This window comes from Bubalus kerabau, chromosome 5 (genome assembly GCF_029407905.1).
Source record: "Bubalus kerabau isolate K-KA32 ecotype Philippines breed swamp buffalo chromosome 5, PCC_UOA_SB_1v2, whole genome shotgun sequence".
Taxonomy (NCBI): domain Eukaryota; kingdom Metazoa; phylum Chordata; class Mammalia; order Artiodactyla; family Bovidae; genus Bubalus; species Bubalus kerabau.
In genome coordinates this window covers 120785966-120806447 of record NC_073628.1, presented here as the reverse complement: position 1 = coordinate 120806447, position 20482 = coordinate 120785966, and the positions used below count along the sequence as shown (strand labels likewise).

At 43.7% G+C, this 20482-nt stretch overlaps 1 protein-coding gene across 1 annotated transcript in view; it reads left to right on the top strand.

The window, feature by feature from the left end:
- The window catches only part of NIBAN1 (niban apoptosis regulator 1), a 188273-nt gene that overhangs the window by 160009 nt on the left and 7782 nt on the right, over window positions 1-20482 (top strand). The window contains exons 7-12 of the mRNA XM_055582930.1: window positions 2642-2746; window positions 3061-3223; window positions 8480-8667; window positions 13074-13235; window positions 14818-14928; window positions 17075-17182. Of these exons, the coding sequence (XP_055438905.1) occupies window positions 2642-2746; window positions 3061-3223; window positions 8480-8667; window positions 13074-13235; window positions 14818-14928; window positions 17075-17182 (837 nt within the window). The remainder of the gene's footprint in view (window positions 1-2641; window positions 2747-3060; window positions 3224-8479; window positions 8668-13073; window positions 13236-14817; window positions 14929-17074; window positions 17183-20482) is intronic.

Below are 20482 nucleotides of genomic sequence, written 5' to 3'. Positions count from 1 at the left end.
TCACAGTCAGAGAGGGCTGGGGCTGACAGATACAGAAACAAGATGAACTGTTGGGAGGACACAGAGTTGGCTGTTGCCTGCCCAAGGGCTATTCCCTAATCTCACACTCCCCGCCCCTCCTTTTCCATCAACCCACTCTCATCCCCCTTCTTTTTTTCCCAGACATATTTCCTTTCCAATCCCTTAAGTTATAAAATAGAACCAAATTTCTTGGAACATTGTATGGGAAAGACTAAAAGCAAACTACAAGCCCACCCAAATGGAGCATTTTTTTTCCTTTGGACTATGTAACATTTCCATCTTCAAATCTTCTTCACACTCATGCTCAGATTCAAGCCAATCTCTGCAAAAGGATGGATTTGGATAATTAAATTCTGGCTTTAGTCTCCTTAAGCTCTTAGCTCACGCTCCCAATGCCAATGCTTTCGTCACTCTTGGGCAGGTGTGTCCAACAAGAATTTACTCCATTGAGCAAGATAAGGTTCATGAATTATTAATTATGTACTTGAACCCAGTTTGGGCACTTGCTGATTTCTATGGGATTTACACATGTCAGGTTTCTCTTTAACGCCTCAAAAATCCTCAAAAATGGCATCACTGACTCGATGGACATGAGTTTGAGCAAACTCTGGGGATTGGTGATGGACAGGGAAGCCTGGCATGCTGTAGCCCATGGGATCACAAAGAGTCAGACACAACTGAGCAACTGAGCTGAACTGACCTCTTGACTGCTCCCCAGATAATGGTTAAGAAAGGTCAAAACATCCCCGGCAGTGAATTACTAGGATTAGTGGAAATCCTACCCCTGTTATAATCATAGTCACACCTGAAGTTCCACATCACAGATGATGGAACTCCCCCGGTTGCACTGACTCCTAGCCTTCTCTCCTAGGAACTCACAGACCTAGGCAGACTGAACATCTCACCCACCTCCACCCTGGGAGTGTTCCTGTTCAGTTCATCTAGACTGTTACAGCCCGTGTAAACAGAGCCATTTTGAAAAGCAAACTCTAGTGACCTCATGAGTATTTCCACTAGCATGAGACTGACCAGTGACCTTAAAGAAAGTCTTTCCCAAATCTTAATTTGAGTGTTTATGAGCAGGTCAATTATTTTGGACAAATATTTTTTTCAATTCACAGAGCAGATGTCAAATGATTCTCTACTATGATTCTGCTCGCCTCCTTTCCCCAAGTTACTCTTGTTCTAAATCTTGGGCTGCAGCCTGATACTGAAAGCTGAGCTGTGAGCTCCAAAACTCATGGTGGATCTAAATCTAAACAACAGAACTGCTCCAATTCCAGTGGGGGAATATAAAGAAGAAAGGCCAGTGTTACGTGGGGCCTTATGTGCAGACAGGTAAATCACCACTCACATTCAAAAGAAACACTTCCATTGAGCCAAGCAAAATTTTAGGGAAGACTTGGGAACAATTAAAAAAAAAATACTCTGAAACCTGTATACAACCCCTCTCCCATATTCTCATCCCACCAATGTCCAGTTGTTCCAAAGTATCTGTTACTCCCTTCTTTTTCTAAACTTTAAAGAAGATGGACATGGGATTCAGGGTGCAGTAGGGACAAAGAGCATGAAGACATTTAGATCCCAGAAAAGTTCACGAGGAAACAGTGGTCTCAGGGGATACAGACAAGGATTCAAGCTGCCAAAACCAAGTCTTACTCCCTTCACAATACCGTTTCCTCTCTTATCCTAAATGCATTAGATTGTTCTATTTCAAATAGTAGAAGTTCAAGTTGAGGAATTTGTCCTTTCCAGTGGGAAAATGTCAGCAGGCGTGACTGTTCCCTGCAGATATTTAGAACATTTACCCTCTATGACTCTTCCTTGAGATTTCTGAGGTCTCAGACCCAGAGTTAAACTATTAACCTAACAGATTTCATGGAGTGCAGGACAATCTTAGGTAGCCAGGACAGTCAGTCAGTTCAGTCACTCAGTCGTGTCTGACTCTTTGAGACCCCATGGACGGCAGCACGCCAGGCTTCTCTGTCCATCACCGACTCCCGGAGCTTGCTCAAATTCATGTCCATTGAGCCAGTGATGCCATGCAACCATCTCATCCTCTGTCATCCCCTTCTCCTCCTGCCTTCAGTCTTTCCCAGCATCAGGGTCTTTTCCAATGAGTTCGTTTTTATGTATCAGGTGGCCAAAATATTGGATCTTCAGCATCAGTCCTTCCAATGAATATTCAGGACAGGGGTGGCCAGTTATGACACCTTCAGTTGGCTTGATGTGCAGATTTAGGTGTTACCAGCTAACCCAGCTCTGAGGCTTTCTTCTTCCTCTTTTTTTGGTTTTTTCACTTAAGCATTTTTTTTTTTTTAATTTGAGTATAGCTGCTTTACAACATTGTGTTATTTTCTGCCGTACAGCAAAGTGAATCAGCTATATCTATACATTTATCTCCTCTTTTTAAGATTTCCTTCCCATATAGGTTTATAGCTTACCATAGAGTATTGAGTAGAGTTCCCCGTGCTCTACAGTAGGTTCTCATTAGTTATCTATTTTATAAGTAGTGGTGTATATATGTCAGTCTCAATCTCCCAATTTATCCCAGCCCTCACTTCTGCCTTGGCAAGCAGAAATAAAGACACATATATAGTGGCTGTCTTCCTCTCGACAGATCCTGAGTAACCTGGTGATGGAGGAGCTCATGCCAACCCTTCAGACAGACATCCTGCCTAAAATGAAGGGGAAGAAGAACGACAGGAAGAGGGCCTGGTTTGGGGTGAGCGATGATTCTGCTCAGCCAGCTCTGCTGCTCAAAATGAACATTCCCTTCCCTTCTCTTTTTAAGGTCTTGTTTTTCTTTTTTTTTTTTATACGTAATTCCTTCCCTGGGTGGAGAACTGCCCAGTCTGCTCAGTCTCATATACATCAGGACTAATCCAAACAAACTCAAACTTTGAAAGAAAAATTAGAATGTGCACACGGTTTTGTTTATGTTGCGATCATCTGTGATTAACCCACCCTCCTGTGCTTGACTCTGTCAGGCTCTGACACATGACAGAGCCCCAATTTGTGTGCTGTTCTCTGTTCCAGCTCCTCGAAGAGGCCTACCACCTGGTTCAGCATCGAGTTTCAGAAGGATTAAGCACCTTGAAGGAGGAGTGCAGGGCTCTGACGAAGGGCCTGGAAGGAACCATCCGTTCAGACATGGATCAGATTGTGAACTCAAAGAACTTCTTAATTGGAAAGATCAAAGGTCAGTGGAGATAATGCCTGCTCCTATGAGCTAGATAAGCTGTGCATTTAAAGCTCTTCCACAGGGTGAGACATCCCACGTGGCGCTAGTGGTAAAGAACCCTTCTACCAATACAGGAGACGTAAGAGATGTGGGTTTGATTCCTGGGTTGGGAAGATCCCCTGGAGGAGGGCACAGCAACCCACTCTAACATTCTTGCCTTGAGAAGCCCATGGACAGGGGAGCCTGGTGGGCTACAATCCATAGGGTCGCACAGAGTCGAACACGACTGAAGTGACTTAGCATGTACATGGTGAGAATTCATAGTTTCAGAGGAGAATTAAACTGAGGGACTTTGGGAGAAAGTGGTAATGCTTGTCTATGGGATCACACAGAATTGGACGCGACTGAAGTGACTTAGCAGCCAGTGGTGCTGTTAAGGGTCTGGACCTCCCCATGGAAACTTCAGTGACGCAGGCTGGAGGAAACAGTGCCTCTTGCCTGTAGTGGTGCCTGTATGTCCTGATCCTGTACCTCTTACACCAAATTGTAATGGCTCTGCCCTGCCCTCCACCTGCTGTCATCTCTTAAAGAGTAGGGCCATGCTGCCCTGGTTCACTCAGGTATTCCCTGTGCTTAGTACCATGTCTGGTATATGCAGACTCACAGTGAATATCCAAATCAGTGAATAATGGATTTTCCTTTAATAAGAAAAAAAGCTTTTGGGTTAGAGTCAATAAATCTAGATCTTCTAGATCTTCCTCCACTTATCATGGGGTTATGAGCCAATAAACTCATCATAATTGAAATGCATGCATTTAATACACTTGACCTACCCAATATCATAGCTTAGCCTAGTTACCTTAAACATGCCCAGAACACTTATATCAGCATATAGTTGTGAAAAATCACCTAACACAAGGTCTGTTTTATTATAAAGTGTTGAATAGCTCATGTAATTTATTGAATAGTGTATTGAAGGGGAAAAACAAAAAGGTTTGTCTGGGTACAGAATGGCCGTCAGTGGGTTGGTTGTTTATGCCTGTGATCCTGTCCCTGATGGGAGCCGTGGCTGTTAACCCTGCCCAGCATCCCAAAAAGAGCATCATACTGCATCTCACCTGCTCCAGAAGAGATCAGATTTCAAAATTTGAAGTAGTTTCCCTGGTGGCCCAGACAGTAAAGAATCTGCCCGCAATGCAAGAGACCCAGGTTTGATCCCTGGGTGAGGAAGATTCCCTAGAGAAGGGAATGGCAACCCACTCCAGTATTCTTGCCTGGGAAATCCCATAGATAGAGGAGCCTGGTGGGCTACAGTTTGTGGGGTCACAAAGAGTCAGATACAACTGAGCGACTAACACTTCTGCTCAACGGGTAATGCGTTCTTCACCTCGTTATAAACTTGAAAGCTTGAAAGTTGAACCATCCTAAATCAGGTCCATCTGTGGCCCCAGCTCTAATGTCAGCTGGGTATGTGGGTTCAGGGAGGTCACTCAACTTCTCTGTGCCTTGGTGCCCTCCTCTTGAAATCACAAGGGCCCATGCAATCAGGGTCTGCCTGCTGAGGCTCTTGGATCAAATCCAGCCTGCCACTATTTTTATAAAGTACATTTTACTGGAAGATGGCTGTTCCCACTCCTTTCTGTATTGTCTGTGGCTGCTTTGGCACCGCAGGAGCATAGCTGAGTTGTTAGAACTGAGATCTTACGGGCGGCAAAGCTGAAAATGTTCCTGACCTGGCCCTTGACAGAGAAAAGCTTGCCTCTTTCCTCCCAGGAGGCTTTAGATGGCCTGTAAGAAATTCTACAGAATAAAATTCTATGGTTCTGCCTCCTACATACCCCAAAGCACGCCACACTGAACATCATTTCAGAGGGAAGCATGCTGGCTTATCTGTGATTGTTTATCAGCAATTTTCTTAGGTAGTCAGCTTTCAAATTATTCACTCAGTCATTCATTCAAAAGACATTCACTAAGTGCTTTCTGAGCAAGGTGATGCAGCTTTAGCAGCAAACAGGGGAGATCTAGTTCCTGTGTTCAAGAGACGTGGAACCTAATGGGATTTTCCACTTGGAGGATTATCCTCTACACTTCAGGCTCTGTTCATACTGCAGCCTAGCTCACGCTGGACTCTTCTAACAAGTCCTCCTGAGAGGAGGTTGCAGGAGGCATAACTAGAGCCAAGGCGTGTGCGTCTGAATCTATTGTTTATCTGTTCATGCGATGCCTTCTCCAGCCAGATATAAATTAACTTCAGACTGCTTTCTGGTTCCTATTACCCAGGTCTCTTATTCCTTTATTAGTACGACTGATCTGGAGTTGACTGTATGTTGAAATGCTTTATACAACTTAAGATGGCCAACACTAAAGTACCACAGCCAAATACACTCCTGTTGACTGGAGCTGAGCTGAGCTAATGGCGGCCATTCTCTTGGCCTGAATTAAATGAGTCTCTCTTTCTCTCTTGCCTAAATCCCTTCACATAAGATGAAAAAATATTCTGCACTGGACTGGTTTTGGTTTCCTAAAGGAAGCCTTGAAAGGAAGTCATGATCAGATCTTTTAAAAATGGAATATCAGAAACATATTTTCATCAGGCCCTTGTCTTCCCCTTTAAAACAAGAAAGTGCACATCGAGCTGCATTGATAAAGGGCTTTGGATTTCAAAAAAACTTCGGGAGTATTAAAGTAGCTTTCTCTCCATTTCCTCCCATGTGATTCTTGGCTTAAATTCTGCTGCACGAATACGGAATCATTTAATAAGCATTTATCCTGCCCCTGCTGAATACAAGGCCTATGAGGCGCCTAGGAGGAAGAGAAGTAGAAGAGAATAAAAGTCACATCACAGACACCAAAACAGAAGGAAAAAATATGAAAAATGCCACAGAAGAGGCAAGAACAGAGGGCACAATGATTCCCAGGCAGGAACCACTTCAGTTTCAAAAAAAGTCATGTGGGCCCCTGACAATGAGAGGAATGTTTTAATGTCAGTTGATTGGAAAGGATGATATTACTCACAGATACAGTAAGAGCTGACAGTTTCTGAGTACTTTCAGAGGATCACACACAGTTCTGAGCATTTTGAGCACAGCGAACTCATTTAATCCACACCATAATCTTCAGAGTTATGAAGCCTATTATGAGCCCCATTTTACAGATAAGAAAACTGAAGTAGAGATGAAGTAATTTGCCTGAGATTCCGAAGGTAGAGTGTGAAACAGTCAGACCAACCCCACCCCGCAGCTCCAGGGTTTTCTCTCTTCATCACTCTGCTCAACTGAATTAATGTACGGCTCTTGAATTAATGTGTCACAACACATGATTCATCTCTGCATCCCTGAAAAATAGCAGAGCATACTTGTGTGGGATGTAAAATTTATTTGATCATTAGGGAAACACCAGTAGACTGTAGTTCAGGAAGCTGGGTGGTGGTTCAGGGCATTAGGCTGTTCCGAGTGGGTGAAATTTGAACTTGGCCTTGAAGAGGTGAGTAGGATGTTTATAAACAGAAGTGGAGGAAGGAAGGCAGAGGTGGAAGGAATGCTGCATAAAGGCACAGAAAGGGAGGCTGGAGCCCACGGTGGTACATAGGCAAGGGGAGGTTTGGCAGAGAGGAGCATAGCCACCCACGACCCCTCCCTGTGCCTGTCTCCACCCCAACCCAGCAGGGCATACCAGCCAACTACTAAATCTTTACTATATATTAGCCATGACCATGATTGCTCTGAAATTTCAATTAGACACTTTTCACATAGTTCTTCTCCCAGAGTTAATTTATAAATAATTCATTTATCCTCCTAGCAAACAATTTTGCATTTTGGTATCAAGTAAGTTAGTTATTTTTAGGAGTCATAGATTGTTTCATTGAATTATACAATAGAAAGAGTTTTTTTCCCCCTAGTAATTCTATGACCTGGTTAATATTTTCTATCTCAAATATTTATAAGTACATAATATCAATAGTATTGGTCATGTCAGATTTTCAGAGTAAGAGGCAGTCTGATCCTTTGTAACCCTGTGAAAGATTTCTGCAAATTGAAGTGAGAACGTGGCCATTCTTCTCACTATAAGCAAGTTATTTGCTAATAGAAAATAAGAAGTCTATTTGAATTGTGACTCTGGATCTGAAAGTTAGGGTGTGACCTTGGTGGAATCATCTGACATCTCCCGGCCCCCTTCCCCATCTGTAGGATGAGGACCTGGACATCAAGATGAATCTGTACTTCCCTTCTCAGTTCTGTGGTCCTGTGACAAGGCTCGGTGGCTTACCGAGCTCCACAAAACTAGCCTTTCATCCACAGAGCAAGCTCAAGCCTTTTCCAGTTCAGATATCCTTTACTGCCGCAGTGCTTCCCAACCTGGCTAATCATGAGAATTGCTTCAATACTTAAACAAACAAACAAAAAAACAGATTTCCATGGCCTATCCAGACATACTGGATCAGGATCTTTACTATGGTCCTCTCCGAAGAGCAGTATTTCCTCTGGGAAGTAAGAGTATGGTTACATTGTTTAAGTCCTTTCCTAAATTTATTTGAATTGGCAGGTAATTACTTTACAATACTGCGATGGCTTTTGCCATATATCAGCACGAATCAGCCGTAGGCATACATGTGTCCCCTCCCTCCTGAACCTTTTAGTCCCTTTTTATGATTTTCTGTACTCTTTATATTTTTGTCACTAAGTTTGTCATCCTTGATTATCAGGAAAAAATAGCATGTTTTTAAAAATTGGGTGTGGGGATGGGAGGCGGTGTGGCAAACCGATTGGAATTTGTTTCCATTTTGCCTAAAAAGAAACCATACTTGAATTTTTTAAAAGGCCCTTGAGGAGAGGGGAGGAAAATTGAATTAGATGAACTGATTAACTCTTAGAAAAAGGAATTAAAAACCTAATAAATGTGTTTTTAGAAGACAAACTATGAATTTATAATGGTGATGATTGATAGGAAATAGATGAGTCATTAGCATTTTCATTTTTTTGTATTAAGCATTGTCTATTCATAAGGACCAAGCAAAAAATGTATTTCATCCCAGGGCAGAGGTAATCTTGGGGAGGGGTTTCTCTTTTTCGAGTTCTCAAGGAGAGATTCTCTTTGATGGCTTTCCATCCTGGTGAGTGCTGGCACAGGACGCACTGGGTTCGTCTGTGTTGCCTGCCTGAGCTTGCGTTGGCTGTTACATGTCTCCATGGGACACTGTCCAGCCTGGCCTGGCTCCAGTGCCTCTGAATCCAGTTTTGCCATCACTCACAGTTTCCTGGCTATTTCCTACCTCAGCGATGGTGGCTCAGCCAGCGGAGAAAAGCTGTGCAGAGAGTGTGCAGCCGTTCCTGGGGTCCATTCTGGAGGAGCTGATGGGACCCGTAAGCTCGGGATTCAGTGAACTGCGCTCACTCTTTGAAAAAGAAGTGGATGAACTTAGCCAGAGCTTTCAGACCACCAAAGACAGTACCCAGCTAAAGGAGGTAAGGTATGAAGTGAAGGAGTGGAGTGTGAATGGTCTTTTTGTGAGTCTTTGTCTGCATTCATTCATTCTTTTTTCTCTCCTTCTCTCTCTCCTGTCTTTTCTTCTTCCCTGCCTTCCATTCATCTGCCTTTCCATCTATTCATCTAGTCTTTCTGTCCTTCATTCATCCACATTATTCATTTATCCATTCATCCATCCATCTACTTGATTTCCTTTATTAATGGTTTTCATGTTATGAAAATAATAACATGCTTGTATAACTTAAAAGTGAAGTCGCTCAGTCATGTCCGACTCTTTGCGACCCCATGGACTGTAATCTACCACACTCCTCCGACAATGGGATTTTCCAGGCAAGGGTAGTGGAGTGGGTTGCCATTTCCTTCTCCAGAGGATCTTCCCGACCCAGGGATCGAACCCAGGTCTCCCACATTGTAGGCAGACGCTTTACCATCTGAGCCACCAGGGAAGGTACTTGTATAACTTAAACAGTATACAAAGATACTTACATAGAGGCAAAATTAATCACCATTGCTCATACCCACCTAATTCTAGCCCACCCCCAACTCCTAAAGTATCTCCACTTCTAACTCCTTGAATTAACCCATATAAATAGCTTAGTGTGTGTTTTCACATGCTTTGTCCTTGCCTGTACAAATATATATGCATATATCCTCATTTATATATGTTTTGTGTTTTGATTGATTTGCTTCCAAAAGCATGACAAAAACCAATGTTTCTCAAACTATGTTCCTGAGACTAGTATCATCCTCATTATATGACTGCTAAAAATGCAAATTCTCAGGCCGCACCCATGAGCTACCAGATCAGAAACCCTGGAGTAGGGCACAGCAGCAGTCTGGTTCAACAAGACCTCCAGAGGACTCGCTGTATCCTAAAGTGACAGACATAACTGGGCAGCTTTATTTTACACTTGCAGTATCATGATGAACATCCCTACAAGCCAAGCCAGTGGATAAAACCAAAAAAAAAAAAAAAACCTTTATTTTTTTATGCATACATACATGAAATTGTATATAAACAAGATAATTTGTTAGTATTTTGAGGTTTCTCATGGTAGCCTTTCTAAAACTTAACTTTCTGTCCTTCCCCCACGTCCCCTCCTCCAACTCAAGCAACTAGTGTGAACAACTTAGCATACGCTATTCTGTGCTTTTCTCCATGTTCATATAGCATATAAAACACATGTTTTGTGGGATATGTTTTTTTAGGTTGTTTGCTCTTAGAAAAATGGGATTATATTATGTATATATTGCTTTGCTTTTCTGTTTTCTTATTCAAAAATACCTCATGAAACTGTTTTTAAGTTAATGTTCTAGTTCTAGTTCATTTTTTGTAACAGCTGCATAATACTTCATGTACCAATACACCATGATTCATTCAACCATCCAAATATTGCTAGCACCAGGAACAAAGCTGAAATAAATAACCTTGTAACATATATTCATTTACTTTGAAGCTTTTATTTTTATGGGATCTGATTCCTAGGACAGGATTGCTAGATTGAAAGGTGGGAATTTCTCTCATGTTAACTGATGTTTCCATTGACATCCCCCAAAAAGGATTTAGATTTTACATTTCCACCAATTGTACATGATAAAGGACTTTCTTTTCATCAGCCTTAGGGAATCACTTGTTCAACTTTTTGCCAGTCTTACCCAAAGAAAGGCAATGCCAAAGAATGCTCAAACTACCGCACAATTGCACTCATCTCACACGCTAGTAAAGTAATGCTTAAAATTCTCCAAGCCAGGCTTCAGCAATATGTGAACCGTGAACTTCCTGATGTTCAAGCTGGTATTAGAAAAGGCAGAGGAACCAGAGATCAAATTGCCAACATCCACTGGATCATGGAAAAAACAAGAGAGTTCCAGAAAAACATCTATTTCTGCTTTATTGACTATGCCAAAGCCTTTGACTGTGTGGATCACAATAAACTGTGGAAAATTCTGAAAGAGATGGGAATACCAGACTACCTGATCTGCCTCTTGAGAAATTTGTATGCAGGTCAGGAAGCAACAGTTAGAACTGGACATGGAACAACAGACTGGTTCCAAATAGGAAAAGGAGTACCTCAAGGCTGTATATTGTCACCCTGTTTATTTAACTTTTATGCAGAGTACATCATGAGAAACGCTGGGCTGGAAGAAGCACAAGCTGGAATCAAGATTGCCGGGAGAAATATCAATAACCTCAGATATGCAGATGACACCACCCTTATGGCAGAGAGTGAAGAGGAACTAAAAAGCCTCTTGATGAAGGTGAAAGTGAAAAAGTTGGCTTAAAGCTCAACATTCAGAAAACAAAGATCATGGCATCCGGTCCCATCACTTCATGGGAAATAGATGGGGAAACAGTGGAAACAGTGTCAGACTTTATTTTTTGGGGCTCCAAAATCACTGCAGATGGTGACTGCAGCCATGAAATTAAAAGACACTTACTCCTTGGAAGGAAAGTGATGACCAACCTAGACAGCATATTCAAAAGCAGAGACATTACTTTGCCAACAAAGGTCCGTCTAGTCAAGGCTATGGTTTTTCCTGTGGTCATGTATGGATGTGACAGTTGGACTGTGAAGAAGGCTGAGTGCCGAAGAATTGATGCTTTGGACTGTGGTGTTGGAGAAGACTCTTGAGAGTCCCTTGGACTGCAAGGAGATCCAACCAGTCCATTCTGAAGGAGATCAGCCCTGGGATTTCTTTGGAAGGAATGATGCTGAAGCTGAAACTCCAGTCCTTTGGCCACCTCATGTGAAGAATTGAGTCATTGGAAAAGACTCTGATGCTGGGAGGGATTGGGGGCAGGAGGAGAAGGGGACGACAGAGGATGAGATGGCTGGATGGCATCACTGACTCGATGGACATGAGTCTCAGTGAACTCCGGGAGTTGGTGATGGACAGGGAGGCCTGGCGTGCTGCGATTCATGGGGTCGCAAAGAGTCGGACACGACTGAGCGACTGATCTGAGCTGATCTGATCTGACAGGAGCAAAGTGGTAACTGATTTTTCCTCTCCTGTCTGTTTAATTGCTATCGTAAAAAATAGACATATTGCAAATTATTTGACAAGGGGCAAGTTTGACAGCATGGTTTTGGTCATTAATTTTACTTCAGTGGAGTTCTCTAGAACTCATTTCTTAAGGGAGTAGTATTTTCCTCTTACAAACACCATGAAAGTGGGCCCTTGTTAAATTTTTCTTTAGAGAATCTAGAAATCTAGATTTATCTCTTTTCTGTGACCTGAAACTCAGACAGCAAGCACATCCTGTCTGTTCAGTTACCCTGTTCCTCCCCAATTCTCCCTAGGCCTGTGTTTTCAGCACACTTTTCTGTTTTCTCTTTCTCCACCCACCCTCTTGTTTATTCTAGAACTCCAAAATTCAGTTTTTAAAATCACTTTTAAATAGGCTTGGAAAATAGGATGCACTCTGTTGGTGAAATCACTCATAGTGTTAAGTCTGTGTTGGTAATACTTAAAGTCTTTAGCAGGTGAAGTCTATTGCTATCCTCTTGCTGGAAATTGCATGGCCTCATTGATCAAGCTATCACTTGTATAGACTAGAGGATGGGGAACCCCAGTTTTTAAAACTAGGCCATGCTTCTTCCTATCTCACTCCATCCCCATCCCCCTACCCCCCATCTACTAGCAGAGAGAAGCCCTTGGGCACAGACAGAGCCTCAGTGAGCTCCAGGGACTCTGGCTTTACTCTTAGAGTCCAGGAGTCCAGGGGGCATCTTGACTTCCCTGGGATTTTCTGAGAGGGATACCTCTCATGAAACAAGGCTCTGGAGGCTTGGGAGCCCAGCAGCAGTTCCACATGCCAAAGAGACTTCCTGAACTCTTGAGCTCTGGAAGTGGGTACTTGGAGTCCATCAAGAGCTTGACAAGACTGGAGTCCCATGGAATGCATCCCTGGATGTGTCCATTGTCCAGTTGGTTCTTCTACCTGTCTCTGTCCTGGCAAGAGAGCTGTCCTAGGGACCCATCAAAGGAGGGAAATAAAGACAATGAAGATATCACATATATAGGGATCTGAGAAGTGATTCACTCTAATAACATATATTTGATTGTTTAGAATTTATGTAATAGTCATGTAATGGACTTCTCAGGTGGTACAGTGGTAATGAATCTGCCTGACAATGCAGGAGGCACAAGAGATGCAGGTTCAATCCCTGGATCAGGAAGATCGCCTGGAGGAGGAAATGGCAACCCACTTCAGTATTCTTGCTTGGGAAATTCCATGGACAGAGGAGCCTGGTGAGCTACAGTCCATGGAGTCGCTAGGAATCAGATATGACTGAGCAGTTGAGCACACACATACACAATAGTGGTGTAATATAGTTCCTAGGTCTGAAGGTGTGTCGTTTTCCCCTCCACTGAAATTCAGCATCTAGAGCAGCTTATGGATCTTCCGCTGGATTCCGTGAAGATGGAGCCTTGTTACAATAAAGTCAACCTGCTTCAGGAGCATCTTCAGGATCTCAAGAGCCGCTTCAGGTTCCCCCACATCGATCTGGTGGTCCAGAGGACACAGAACTACATGCAAGAGGTAGGGACGGTGGGGTCATCTGTGGTGGAAGAGGATGGGGCTGCAGAGAATCACGCGCAGCAGATGAGACAGGTGTGCTGGCGTAGCTGGGGAAACCGGGCCCGTCTCTTTAGCCATCATGTTGAGTGACAACGTGTTTTGTCCTGTTCCTGCTGGCTCCATTTTTTCCATGTTGATGAGCATCATAGAGAAGAAATGTCTCAGGGAAATAGAGTAGCATTAATTGATAATTAATTGATTTGTCAAGTCAGTGCTATTAATGTTGGCTTCAGGTTGGAATCATCTAGGGTGCTTTTAAGAAATACTGATGTCTGGGGCACACTCCCAGTGATTTTGATATATTTTTTTGGTAATTCAACAAACTTCTCCCAATCCCATTCCTACTGCATTTAATATGCAGCCAGAATGGAGAACCACTAGCTTGAATCAATTCTGTAATCTAGTTAAATCAGTCAATCAATCACAATTTTAAATTTGGATTTCTTGAGTCTAGTTCATAGATTCCTTTTCCTTCCCATAAAGAACTTTTTCTTTAGGAACAGGGATGAATAGCACAAATTCGTTCCATATTCTAACGCTTTCTAAGAAGGAAGAGTGGGATCACTGAAGCCATAAGAGCATAATTCTACTTTACAGATATTCCCGGGGCGCTTCCTGTGGGCTGGACATTGTGCCAGACCCCACTTCAGGGAGCTGGTAGTGAGACAAATTCTTAGATAAATTCACTATGGCCTTGAAAGTGCTGAGAGGAAAGCTATTGTGTTGGATGCTTTCAGATCATAGGCTTGGGGAAGAAAGGAGCTTTTTTTCTCTCCTTAAAAGTTATAGGCAGGATTAAGTGGCACATTTTATTTATTATCTAACCTCTGAGTTGTGAAGGATTAAAGATGAATGAGGAGCAAAATTGGCCAACGGCTTAACTGAAGCTCCTTTGACAGCAGTGGACTATGGTGAAATGGATACAGGCATAAGTGCAGAGAATAAGAAATCTGAACCACTTCCATTTCCTAACCCATGAGTGTGACAGTCACGGGCTCCACTGAACCTTGACCCTGTCTCCTTTCCCAGCCTGGCAGAGAAAGGGAGAGAAGTAGGGTTGGAGGGTGAAAAGTGGAGTCAGAGATGTGCTGGGATGGTTTACATCCATCTGAAAGGAGAGGTGCAGAGCTAAGGAGCCAAAAAATAATTGGAGAAGCCTCCCACCTCATTTCATTAAGCCCTGGCTGCAGGGGATAGGAATAACCACAGGAAATGATGATATCCCCCATCCCATGGTCTTGGGTTTTCCAGTTCCGGGTGGAAGGAGACCTGAGAAGAAAAGATACATACATGTGTACATACCTGTACACATACAGGTACAGGAGTGTGTGTTTCCCAGCCTCCTACTGACCTCATTGTGGTTGTGGGCTTGTGCATTTCACAGACCACACAGTGGAATGAGGACTTGTTGCCCTGGGTGACTCCCAGGCCAGTGACCATCTCCGATGGTCATGCCCTCCTTTCTCTCCAAGCTGACTTTGACCCGAGGGTGGCGATCCCAGCTTCTGACTGCCCTCTGTTTCTGTGTTGCTTTGGTTTCTAGCTGATGGAGAATGCAGTATTCACTTTTGAGCAGTTGCTTTCCCCACATCTCCAAGGAGAGGCCTCCAAAACCACAGTCGCCATTGAGAAGGTTAAGCTCCGAGTCTTAAAGGTAAAATTGTTCTCTCACTTGCGGGAAGCATGAAGCAAGAACGTGACTCATTTCTTTTGTTAAGTGGAAAATATCAAGTTCTCTCTTTGACTTGCCTCCCCTTTTAAAAGCAAGTGCCTGGTCTTTTCTCCCTGATAACCAGCGAGGATCATCTCGCGGCAGTTCCCCTTCGACTGTCGTGCCTATTCTGCCATCTAGTGGCTACTTTAGGGACCACAGGTCCTCGCATCATTGGTCACCAGCCAGAGTGACATGTCTTAGGCTTACTTACATAGCAATTGGACTTGATATTGACTGTCCACTATAAGCAAAGAATTGTGATAGGTATTGCATGGAATATGAAAATATAAAACACACACTCTCTTTCTTACGAGTTTGCAATACAGTAAAACCCATTTAAATTAACAGTTTTTAGAAAAATCAAAACCTCATGACTAACCCTAATGCATATATATGGAATTTAGAAAGATGGTAACAATAACCCTGTATACGAGACAGCAAAAGAGACACTGATGTATAGAACTGTATTGTAGACTCTGTGGGAGAGGGAGAGGGTGGGATGGTTTGGGAGAATGGCATTGAAACATGTATAATATCATATATGAAATGAGTCGCCAGTCCAGGTTCGATGCACAATACTGGATGCTTGGGGCTGGTGCACTGTAACGACTCAGAGAGATGGTATGGGGAGGGAGGAGGGTTCAGGATGGGGAACATGTGTATACCTGTGGCGGATTCATGTTGATATATGGCAAAACCAATACAATATTGTAAAGTTAAAAAATAAAATAAAAAAAATTATATATAAAAAAAAAACCTCATGGCAAAGGAACTACTTCAAGGAAAGGACAGCTGCTGTGTGAAATTGTTTTAAATGTGCTTCATGCATCAGTGTATCTCAAAATAGTTGTAATAATAGGAGCTTGCATGTATATAGGGCATATCTTTAAGCTTTTTAGAAAAACTTATCCTGTTTCATTTGATCCTCACAAGAACTTGACTTACGTAAGCTTAACAGGCTACTTGAGCTTTGAGCTAAAACTATCCCTAAACTTAGTCCACTAATTTTTTATGACCTACTTTCCCTAAGCAGAGCTTTGGAACAGAAGATCAAAGTTTCACAGAGCCTAGGAGGTGGTCCCTGAATTTCAGACTTGATCTTAATACCTCACAGGCAGTAGGAAACTCTGGCAACCAAATCATTGAGATTAAAAGCAATAATTGCCATGGTAACACAAAAAATAATGAACTTGCCATTGAGAAAGAAAAGATAGTATCAAGGTCAATGCCCCCTCCCATGGCAACACAATTTTTACCTCTCAGGAAAGTCCATATCTTCTCTGGACACTTTAAACTACAAGAACATACTTCCCAATGCTAAGTCAAAATTCTCACCACTGAGAATTCTAGTTCTACACTGTTTTCTCATGCCCTTCTTCCACATGGTAGTCTTTGGTTGTTTGAATACAGCTATGATTTTACCCCAAGTTATCTCTGGCATAAATCTCTTTAACCATCCTTTGTTTGGCCTGACCATTCTGCACACATCCCTGTGACTATGCTCAGTTTGTCTGTGCCCTCTCCCTGAACCCCCTTTAAAATCAAACCCGGGTCTCTAGACTTGGCTGTTCCATGTGTCAATAGGACATCCTCTTTCCTATTCTAGATACTGAACTTCTTTGTTGAACATACCACAGTGCTAATGTAGCTGTGAGCCAGACACTCTCTTCTTTGGCAGAAATCATTACAACCTACCAATCCCGCTTTCAGGGTGTAGAGTGAAGGAAGGAGATGATCATGGCTCCCATGCACCAACCCAAAACAGGGGTGATGAAGTTTTAACCCATCCCCTAGTTTTGTCTTCAACTTTATAGTAATGCTCTGCTTTGATCTTACCTCAGTTTTTGTATCTGTAATAGGGGAGGTGGAGATGGGTCATTATCAGTCGTAACCTCTACCTGCAATGTGAGAGAACTGCATAGAAAGATCTCTGAAACCTTGGAACACCACGAGGGTCCTCAGAAATTAGGATGGGAGGGTGGGGGTGGGAAGGGAGACGAAGTGAGTTGCCGAGTTTTTTGTTTACGCAAAAGTTAGCAGGTTGTAACGTTGTCTTTAGCATACGTTTCTCTCTCTGTACCGACAGCAATATGATTATGACAGCAGCACCATCCGGAAGAGGATATTTCAAGAGGCGTTGGTTCAAATCACACTTCCCACCCTGCAGAAGGCACTGGCATCCGTGTGCAAACCAGTAAGGAGATGGGTTACTCCGGAACCTGCTTTTGTTGCCTTTGAAGTTCAAGTAAATTTTTTTTGGCCATGATGCACTTACAAGCAGTAGATGACCAGGGAGGGGGTCAACACACTTTTCCTGTAAGTGGTCAGGTGGCAGATATTTTAGGCTTCACGGCCATATTATTCCTGTTGCAATCACACAGTTCTGCCGTGATAGCACAAATGCAGCCATGCTGCTGCTGTTGTGCTGCTAAGTCGCTTCAGTCGTGTCCTACTCTGTGCGACCCCATAGAGGGCAGCCCACCAGGCTCCCCCGTCCCTGGGATTCTCCAGGCAAGAACACTGGACTGGGTTGCCATTTTCGATGACCCATAAACAGATGTGCAGTCTGTGTTCCAATAAAACTTTATTTACAAAGGCAAGCAGCTGTCTGGATTTGCCAACCCTTGGACAAGACAGAATCTCAAAGGGTAATGATCTGAGTTTGAACCAAGTTAAGGGTTACAATAGAGTGCCTACGGATTGTTCCTCATTATGGTGTGACACCCCCACCCCCACCCACCCACCACAGGCCCAACACAGCCTCTGAAACTTGACCACTCTATCCAGGAAAAGACCTTAAGTCACACAATTGCAGAAGGATATTTGTAGTTTCAGTAATATTTGCTTACTGAAGTCAGTGAAACTAAAACCATCTAAAGCTTCTATGAACACTAGGCAGCTAGTGACAGCCAAGCTTGTGAAGGTGTGACTAGGTCACACCTTCAGTGCGGGGTCACAAGTGAGCCAACTAAGGAGGCCAGGTCAAGACCTGGATTCAAGTCCCAGCTCCTCCACATAGCAGCTCTGGGGCCTTGGGCAAGAGCTTTTCTCTCTCTCTTGGCCTAGATTTCATCTAGAAAATGGAGGTAATACTTTGCAGTATCCTTCTTAAGACTGAGAAGACCAGGGTGACACGGTGACCATTCGATGAGTGCTTGCCACGTGCTCAGCACTTTGTATGGATTGTCTTGTTGATCCTCATGACCCCTGTGAGCAGGTACTGTTTATGTCCTCATTGCACCTGAGGGGTTAAGTAGTGGGACCAAAGTCACAGAGCTGGAATCCACCAGAGTTTGAACTCAGCTCGCATTCATTTGATAACATGGGATGCACTCAATAAATGGTGTTTACTACTACTTTTTGTGCTGCTTCATGTTCTGCAAGCTGGGACCTTCACAAGGCCGGCTCCCTCTTGGCACAAATAATAAAGAGCCTTTTAGAATTTAAAAAGGGCTTTTTGCAGCTTAGAGAGTCTCCAAACATTGGAACATTAGAGTCCATTGCATGAGTTATTTTATTGCAAAAATTTCCTTGATCATTTTTATATTCTGTACATACTGTTTTTCTTCAGAAAGCCAGAGGCATACCAAGTACCTGGCACTTATTTCTGAGGGTAAATTTCTTTCGTAGAAAAGGTTTGATCAAGTCAGGGCAGTAAAGAATCTACCTGTATGATTGTCTCTTGCCTATATGATTTTCCATCTTATGGCTGGAAAAGTCCAGCCATTCAAAGGATGACTCGGTCCACCTTGGACATGTCTGCATGCAGATGTTCTGTGTAGGGTATTTTTATTTTCCAATCCCAAAAGCAATGTGGGGGCCTTGGAGCCACGTCCTCCCAAGAGAGGAGAAGGGTTTAAAAAAAAAAAACCCTCTTCCTGTATGCTCCTCTCTCTCCAGCCATCTGCAGAGTTATACCAAATCTCTAAGAGGCGCTTGTGATTTTTAATCAAAAGAGACCAGTTTGGAGAGAAATTGAGGCCTGGCATTTTCAGTAATGAGGAATAGTGTATCAGTACCAAGACATTTAAAAACATCTGGATTTACAGAGAGGATGAACTAGGGAGCATGTGCTTCAGGCAAAGATTGTTTAGTTTACTAGTGTGTATTTCCCTTGGTTCTAAGATCTGCAGTACTTAACCCAGGCTGCACGTTAGAATTGCCTGGGGAGATTTTTTTTTTTTAATTCCAATTTAACAGATCCTGGAAATTAATATGTGTCACAATTCAGTCAATTCAATATAGAAAACCTGTTTTGTAAAGTTGCGCACATCACAACAGCAAAGTGCCCCTCGGAATGATTCTTTTCCACACAATTACTTAGCTGGTTGAAAGTTCAAAGGCCTGCTGTTTATTCAGCGAACATGTATAAGCATGATCCAGGCACGTGCCCAGCCACCGTCCCTGTTTTGTCCTGGGCTTCACAGCCTAGAGACAGCAGACAGGCACAGAGCGCACTTTGCGATGAGCATGGCAGGAGCTTTGTGGGGAAGAGAGGTGGCCGAGTTTGGAAGAGGGTGCCCCGCTCTGCCTATGCGGACGGAGAGGACTTCCCAGAGCCATGTTTTCTCCCAGTCCTGAGGGATGAATAACAGGGAACTAAGGAGTGGAAGATCATGTGGGGAGATGAAAGACACAAACCTCGTTTTGCAGAGGAAGAGAGAGGCACAGAGCCGTGAGCCGGCTTGCCCAGAGCCCCACAGCCAGTCCAGGGCACTGTGAAGTCCCTGAGCTGCGCTCTGCCCATGTGGCCCTTATCCGTGTGTCAGTCTTATCTCATAGACCCTCTCAGGGTCATGGAAGCTCATGTCTCTTTAATCCTGTGGCTTTCCCTAGGGTGGGCAGAGAGGGGTCCCATTATTACCCACTGGGATCTGGTCCTGGGCTACAGACCCCCCTGTCCTGGCTCTGAGAGTCTGAGTGGGGTGGCTTCTGATGGCCTGCTGTAAATCTCCTCCCTCCAAGCGAAAGCCATCGAATCCCACTGCTAAGACCCTGGCTCTCTAAGAACTGGGGGTCAGGAGCCCCCGTCCTGCACTGTCAGGGGCAAGCATTATGGAGTTAATCACAAGGATATGACTTGGCTCGTTTTGATCCCTTCCTTGACCTCATGCCGATAAAAGGCAAGCCACGTGGAGACCCTTGGAAAACAGAAAGTGTTGAAGGATTTTGTGTGATGCCTGGATTGTCTTAGAATCACAGAGTTTCCGGGCCAGCTGGAGGGGAAGAGGAGACTGTTTCTCAAGAGTCTGTGACTAGGGATTCTCCACACCTGAGAACAGGACGCATCCTAAGAGTTAAACATACATCTACTCTGCTGCTGCTGCTGCTGCTGCTGCTGCGTCACTTCAGTCGTGTCCGACTGTTAGCGACCCCATGGACTGCAGCCTACCAGGCTCCTCCGTCCATGGGATTTTCCAGGCAAGAGTACTGGAGTGGGTTGCCATTGCCTTCTCTGACATCTGCTCTAGGACCCAGCAATCTCACTTCTAGG